The sequence below is a fragment of the Salvia hispanica genome, unplaced genomic scaffold, assembly GCF_023119035.1.
Source record: "Salvia hispanica cultivar TCC Black 2014 unplaced genomic scaffold, UniMelb_Shisp_WGS_1.0 HiC_scaffold_126, whole genome shotgun sequence".
In the NCBI taxonomy this organism is placed as follows: Eukaryota; Viridiplantae; Streptophyta; class Magnoliopsida; order Lamiales; family Lamiaceae; genus Salvia; species Salvia hispanica.
This window is the reverse complement of record NW_025951538.1, coordinates 9,025-17,040: the sequence shown is the minus strand read 5'-3', so window position 1 is coordinate 17,040 and position 8,016 is coordinate 9,025. Positions and strand designations below refer to the sequence as shown.

At 38.6% G+C, this 8,016-nt stretch overlaps 1 protein-coding gene, 1 long non-coding RNA gene and 1 pseudogene across 2 annotated transcripts; 1 reads left to right on the top strand and 2 right to left on the bottom strand.

The window, feature by feature from the left end:
- Positions 1-890: 890 nt before the first annotated feature.
- Positions 891-2,346, bottom strand: LOC125198177 (annotated as a pseudogene).
- A 987-nt stretch (positions 2,347-3,333) lies between these two features.
- On the bottom strand, positions 3,334-4,107 carry LOC125198174. Its single transcript, XR_007172357.1, has 2 exons — positions 3,829-4,107; positions 3,334-3,664 (listed from the first exon to the last, which is right to left on the bottom strand). It is a non-coding gene; the product is annotated as an uncharacterized LOC125198174 (long non-coding RNA).
- Position 4,108: 1 nt separating this feature from the next.
- On the top strand, positions 4,109-4,849 carry LOC125198175 (putative RING-H2 finger protein ATL37). The gene has a single exon (XM_048096595.1). It carries the CDS (start codon positions 4,109-4,111, stop codon positions 4,658-4,660), a length of 552 nt encoding a protein of 183 aa, XP_047952552.1. The 3' UTR covers positions 4,661-4,849.
- The last annotated feature ends 3,167 nt before the right edge of the window (positions 4,850-8,016 follow it).

Genomic DNA, 8,016 nt, shown 5'->3' with positions numbered 1-8,016 from the left:
CTATTTTTTTAAATTTTAGATGAAAGGGATATTATAGTTTTGGATCTAATTGAACGTGATAATTGAATGTGATAGTAATTTTTGGGATAGTTAATGTTTTTTTAAATTTGTTTATACCAATTCCAAATATATGTCAATCTTTAAGTAACCAAAAAAGAATTTGGAATTATAATACAATTTTTTAATTTTGTAATAATCCAAACAAAGGATTTGAATTTTGGGAAATTTAATTCCCTTAATTAATTCCATAGAATTGCAATTCCAATTCAATTCCCAAATTCCCTATTTCCCAAAAACCCTAAATATCCCAAAATTTTTTGCTGACGTGAATGTCGGAGTTTGCGTTCCGGAAATCATTTGAGAATTATAGATTTCATCATCAATTCATAACGAACTGAAAGCTATATTATTGGGCAAAACTTTGGTATGCCCCGTTAATCCCCTCGCTGAAATAGGCAGAAATAAGTGGGCTTTACGAATCACGATCCAAACGTGAAACCCTGCTCAATTGGGGTTCTACAGAGCTAGGGGCCCCAAAATATGTGCTTCCCAATTTCCAACCATATTTACGACCAATAACAGAATTTACTCATTAATAAAGAAAAGTTTTTTTATTCTGCAAGAAACATGAATTAAGTTTCATTGATTTTTTCCTGTACCGTTATGTAAGCCATGATTTTTGTTTTTTAAATCAAAAAATTTTTTTTGTTATCTTTTTAAATAGATTCTTTATAAAATTTTTTAAAATTGAAATAACTAAAATTAGAAGCAGATTTGTAGAAAAATGATACTCCTCCCTCCCCCATAGCTTTTATTTTTTTGTGACAATTATAAAAAAAAAATTTTGAAAATGAAAGGAAAAATTTTTGAGTTTGATCAATAGCCAGTACACAAAGGCCAAGGGAAAAGGGTAAGAACCAAGCATTGTTTAAATAAGCACAAACGGTTGAGGAACGGATCTCAACATTCCAAGCTTATTCAAGAAACCAGGAACCCCAGGCAAAACCCCAACCACCAACGCCCCAATCGCAGCCACATTGAAGCCACCAAAGTAGTAGTAAGCCCCTTTCGGGCTCATCGTGTACAAATCCCCCACGCTCAACTCCGCACCCTTGATCAAATAATAATCCACCAGAATCACCCCAGCGATGGGCCCCAGAAACGCCGAGTACCCCACCAGCCACGTGTACACGAAGCTCTCACTGGACTGCAGCAGCCTCCAAGGCTGGAAGGCAATCCCCAGCAGCGCCGTCAGCAGGGCCCCCTCCGGAACGTGAAGACGGAAGGGCTCAGATTGACGAGCGCTCGCTGGGGCGACCACGTTGGCTGCCACGTTGGTGGTGATGATGGCCAGGCTTATGCCTAATATAGCTAAGATCTTGGTCCAAATCCCACCTATTCTCCCCAGAAGCTGGATTGGGCTGGAAATGACTTCACCGAATATGACTGTGGTGGAGGAAGTCACTGCCAGCCCCACAAATGTGAATGCTCCCATGAACAAGGGGAGACCGGCTTGGCCTATGATTTGATCATGCTGGCTCTTGGCGTAGCGAGTGAAGTCAGGGATGTTTAGCGCTAGAGTAGCCCAGAAACTGATGTTTGCTGTCAGTGAAGGGAAGAACAGAGCCCAGAATTCGGAGCTCGAAAGCTTTGATGAGAGGGAGAGCATGTGGCCGAAGCCGCCAGCTCGAACATACGACCACATGAGGAGGGAGAGAGTGAGCAGGCTCAGAACCGGAGCTGCGTATTTCTCAATCTGTTGTATCCCTTCGATCCCGTTCCAGAATGTTCCGAGCTGCAGCAGCCAGAACACGATGAAGCAACTGAACGCCAGGGGTGAAGTGCCAAGCCAGTTTACTGGCAATGCAAGGGATGACGCTTTCACGCTTTCTGGAAGGAGGAGGAGGATTGCTTCACCGCCGATCCATGACCAATCCCGCACCAGCCGCACCGACCAGGGCTCGCAAGAGAGTGGGGATATGAGCGCCGCGGATTCCGAAGGAGGATCTGGCTAGGACTGGGAAGGAGATTCCGTATTTGGTGCCCGGGTGGCCGGTTAGGACGAGTGGGAATAGGAGGATTACGTTGGCAGCCACCACGGTGGCGATGCCCTGCCACCAGGCCATGCCCAGGTCGACTAGGCTGCCGGCTAGGTAATATGATGGCACCCCCACCACCAGCCCTACCCACAGGCTGGCCATATCCAGCCCAGAGAGAGTCCGGTGGGCCGGGGCGCGGCTTTAGGTCATCGTTTATGAGGGTGGGGTCCGGCTCAACATCTCCAAACTGGGAGATTAATTGAGATTGATTTGATGATGATGATGATGATATCATTGAGGGATCGGGGTAGCATTTTTGGGGAGGAGGGAGAATTTTCTAGTTAAGTTGGTTGTGAATATTGCTGATTTCTTCAAGAGGTAGTTGGTTTTGGGTTTGAGAAGAGGTGGCTTTGGTGGTGGGGGTGGAGATGGAGATTGAAGCTCAAAATTGTGACACCATGGGATTCTTGGAGTTTGAGATGTGTGGTATCTCAGAGTTTGACGATGATTTGGTGATGAGATATGAATGGTGGAATTAAAGTCGCACGTCGAGTCAATAATAACTTATTTTATGAAATACTCCTAAGTTTGAATCATTTTTCCAATGTAGAAGCTGACCAATAAGAGGGGTTTCTCACTTTAGTATCTTATTGTGTCACTTTTGACAGATCGGATAATAGCTGACTAGAATCAGATAAGTCTGGCTCGGGATCTGATTGCTATATTATGAATATATGATTGTTTGATTCCACATGCTGCACATGCAACAAGAATATTCATATCAAAATGAATCATGGTATTTGCCATTTGGATAACTAAAAGGAAAGTGGCAAACTGGCAATCAATAATACTAACAGCGTCATTTCATTTTTTTCTATTCTCCATTTAAAGATGAAAAATAACAAGAGACAACTCGGTAAAAGAAGAGGATTTATTACAAGAATAAGCAATTTAAATGGATGATTTTCTATTTACTAGTATTATTATATATACGGAGAAGGAGAGACCTTTTTCCTGCTTTGGCTGCCATAGTCTATTTATTGGGTTGGTTGTATCCATGTCGGCCTAATACTAAATCTTTTAAAAAAGGGTATGATAATGATTAACCCAATTTTCAATTAACAGCGATTGAAATAGTGGCAGCCCATTTGTTTTGTATATTTCCACTTCCCCTCTCTCTCTCATGGATCTGCAATCTATTTTATAAAATAAACAAGTGGACATGTACTCAAATTAATTAATCCAAATAAAATTATTTTTACAATCATTAATAATTTTTTTAATTCCACAATGATTGAAGGGAAAAATCTTCGTTTATTCAAAATTCCGATATGCCAACCATGCATAGCAGATTAGCAGAAACCAAATCTTATGATGTTATCAAGTCTACAGTATTTAACGAATAGTATAATGAAGTAACTAAGAGGAGCAAGCAACATCACATGACAAATCACCCATCCACGATTAACCATATCATAAATTGCACCAAACTCTCAACAACTTAATCGCCTCATCAACGCCGTAGTCCAATTCCTCCTCCCACTTGTCGCACAACCACCCTTCTTCTCTCGCCCTTCCTCTATTTTTCTAACACGTGCGCACAAACATTTGCCTCTTTCAAAGATCTCCAAAATTCCCAAATGTAGGTGATCCAAGATACATTATTTTTTCATTTGGATAATATCAGTAGCACATTATATATACGCATCGATTGATTGAGTAGATAGTAGTAGCATCTGCTTCTTTCAAATACACAAACAACACTTAATCCAGAGAAGAGAAAACATACCTGGACTGGAAATTTTCGTACAGTACATGTGATGAACGATGGAGGGCTTGAGCTCACCGCCTACGGTACAAAGCGGCACTAACGCTTCCTTCTTCAATCCGTTACTCATATCTATGCTCGGCATAGTTGCCACAGTCATCGCTATAATGGCCTACCACCTCTTACTCGCCAACTACTGCTTAAAGCGCCGCGCCGCAAATGCCGATGCGGCACAGCCGCCGCCTCCGACCGGCGTCGACGAGAAATTCGTCAAATCGATTCCGATCCTCGCCTTCTCCGTATGGAGCGCCGCCGCGGCGTCGATCAGGGAGGAGAATGCGCGGTGTGCTTGGGGGAATTCGAGGACGAGGACTCCGTGCGTCTGCTGCCTAATTGCACCCACGCCTTCCATGTTTCCTGCATCGACCAGTGGTTCGCGGCGCACACCAGCTGTCCGCTCTGCCGGATGCCCGTGCTCCGCCAGGAAACAGATTCGGCACCGGCATCTCCAGATCTAGCCGTGGATCCAATTAATCGTGGCGAGAGCAGTAGCGTTGAGCCGTCGTCGATGGGGCAATCGGTTGGTTTGCTCCGTAATTGCGCGTCGTTGATGACGCCGATGGAGCGGAGGTCGTCGTCGGCGCGGCTGAAGCGGTCGCTGTCGATGGATCAGTCGGTTGTGGTGATTGATGTGCAGAGGACTAATTGTGCGGGTGCGACGTCGTTTTTGTCTTCCTCCACAGATCAAATTACTATAAGGAGGAGTGGGTCGTTGAGCCACTTCGATCACAAGTGGCTCAGGTCCATCTCTTGCTTGCGGACTAATCACACAAATTCAATTCTACCTTACTAAATTAATTATTTATTAAATTAATTATTAGTATGAGGAAAGCTAAGGATGATGTTCAGTAATTTCGAATTCACGTATATGATCCAAACTTTAGTAAGTCTGTTGTAATTTTAAAGAAATACTACTGTATTTCAAATTTGGAACATAAAAATTGCATTTTGCACCTTTTAGATTTTCAAATTCGAAAGAATATTAGTATAGATGTCTGAAAAATATTATATACACCATTTAAAGTCATACTTTTCATAACAATGAGAAAACTAAATCACTAAATTTGAAGTTTAAATTTAAAGATCGATAGTCAATAAGTATTGTTAATTTTATAACTTCTACAGTGACCATAAATCCATAATGTATAATTTATATAAATTGAATAAATCTGAACCATAATAATTTAGGGTTTACTGGTACTCAATTAGTCGGATTTGGGTATCCGAATTCACATGCATGCGATTTGACATTGGGTACAATATTTTAAAGATTTCGGTTCGGATACCCAAGTTTGCGATCTAATCCTATTGTTGCCCATTTTCAAGCGGTAAAATGAATTCGCCATAAAGTAAAACGTATTCAATTTTTGGCTTACCTTTTATCGTACTCTTAATTTACTCTTTACATATTCTCATGTTGATCGAAGTTCGCTTTTATTTTAAACTAGATGATCTAGATCTGTCTATTCTATATTTCTTGGTAGCAATCTAGTTTCTTGGAGCACTATGAAAACAATCCATGATCTCTCATTCTAGCTGTGTGTCCAAGTATCCAGCTCTTGCCAATGGAGTATGCGACGACGGCACACCAAGACGTAGGTGCGTGACACAAGTGACCAAATTTGGGCTTAATAGAACACGCTTCTCTGGGCCTTAAAAATTGAAAAATAAATTTGACATCACCCAAAAGCCTCAATAATGGGCCTACATTTGATATATAGATTTGGAATTGATCTAAAATTAGGCCTAAATAACCAATTTATGCTAAATGCTAGAGTGAAATTATTAATATTGAACCAAATTTTGTCTAAGATTTCTTCATAATTCAAATATTATGACTCCAAACTAATCTTTTTTTCCAGTCAAATCAATTGTTTGAAAAATATATAAAATGATTGATGGCGCTATGCAGCTACTAAATTCTACTAGTACTTAAATAAAGAGATGATACATAATAAATAGGATCACGATGGGCACATGGGCATCATTGCCAAAATAACTGGTCCTAATTAAATACGATAACATGATATTGATATAAATAAATTTACACTAACATGATTCAAACAGTTATGGAAAACCAAACTACCATCATGCATCACAAACCTTAACTATTCACCTAATTCTAATTCAGTCGAATTTGGTATATATTCAAGTGACACATTTTCCCCTTTTTAGATGTAGCTCTTAAAATAAAATATTTCTAAAAAATATTCTAATTTTTTTATTTTATTTTCTCTTATATTATATTCCCCCTCCATATAACATAAATTAGAGAAGATTGTATAAATTCTTGTAAAATGGTTTTCTTTTGAGTGAAATGAGTTGATCATATAGTTTGTAAATCAATAAAACGGATTGAATAAACAGAGGTTGTTAGATGGATTGATGGATATAGCAAGCAAATGCGCCAGAAGTGGATTGACCTCCTAAAATTAGTCAATTTGATTTCAGCACAAATGAGTTGTAAAATCGAAAGATATACTAGTAAATGATAATTTTAATTAAGTGATTAATAGAAGTGCATTTGGCCATTAAATACTAGTCTCTACGCAACGCACTATTTACGGCCTATTTTCCACAAATTCATTATCAAATTAAACATAAAAATTCAACCACCTATACCAATTCTATATTTCACTTAGGACCATACATGTTGCTGGCCTATGTATGTATAGTATTTATATTCATAGAGTGGCCCCCATGGCCCTAGTGAGATTAATACGTTTGAATTTATCAATGCTACTAAAAGGATTAATTAGTTAGCTAATCAAATTGCTACTAATTAATTGATTGGTTGAAGGGAGTATCCATTGCTTCAAACCACGATAAAACGAACCTTCTCCCTACCTGTTAAATTAATAATTTAATCCTTCAAAACTCATTTTAAATTAACAATAATCTGTCCGATGAATAAAAGAATTGCTTTCTCTTCGTCTAAAAAGACTAAACATAAAAACCTCGATTTCTTCGAATAGAACTTTTCCTTACTTCAGATTGTTGAAATATAAAGACTAAAATTTTGTTTAGATTAGAGATTAAAATTTAGAGATTAAGTAAAGGCAGCATTAAACAAGAGAAAATATCCAAATTTCGAGTAACGATAAAGAAAGGATTTGCTCATTGCATGTTATAATGTTAATAAACAGAAAAAAAAAAGGGTTTTCTTTATGTAAATGAAGCATGTGATTTGGGATGGCCCCATGAAAACTATAAAGGAAACGGGACGGACTTTAAATGCCCAACTTTACTTTTATAAATAAAATTTCTTGTTAATTACAATAATGTACATAATACACCCTTTGGCAAACAAATTTCAATAACAATTCTTTCACATTATTAATCATCAATTTTCATCAACAATTTTGTTCTTTTTTTTTGTGAAGAAGAAAAAAAAGAAGGAAAGAAAGAATCCAGGATTTGAATTAAATATTGTACCTACAATTGCTTTTTTATGAGGGGGACAATGACCCCAAAATGTGAGTTAAAAGTAGTTTAGGAGTAATTTTGTTAATTGAATTTGAAAAGAAAAAAAAAAAAAGAATTATGACCTAAAAGGGCCCTTTGAGGAATGCCTTTTCTTCTTGATTTTGGGAGGTGGGGGGGGCGTGGGCGGTATATGTCTTGTTGTGACCCCTCACGCAATTCTTCCTCCTCTTGATTTGATGATGATGACGCCGATATTCCCTTGGGTAATAAAGCTTCTTCCCCCTTTCCCTTTATTCCTACAAGCTAAATTTATACAATCATACATTAATGTCAATTTTGAAATAAAGAAAATTGAAAACAATAAATTAATTAATTGATGCGAATATGATTATTGATGACAAAAGTCGTATCTCATTATCATCTTGATTAAGGATAATTGAGATTTAAGGAGAGAGAGAGGAAATCAACCTTGCATCCGAGAGAACAGAAGGGAATGTGTCAAGAGGTTCTCCCGCAGATTTCGCAGAGATGAGAGACTGCTTTCCCACCTTTAGGCTGAGGCCGCTCGTTGAGGAACAAAACCCGTGCGCTGTTAATCACATAGTCTGGACTCCGCTTATATCCAAAACCTTCTGAATCTCGAAACCCCCCCCATCTGATCAAGATCCCCAAACTGAACTAAAATTGCAATCCCGTCGAAATTTAACGGGGGGAAAAAAAAAG

Excerpts from the sequence above, each read along its gene's own strand:
- LOC125198175 (XM_048096595.1), top strand. The coding sequence starts at position 4,109 with ATGGAGCGCCGCCGCGGCGTCGATCAGGGAGGAGAATGCGCGGTGTGC.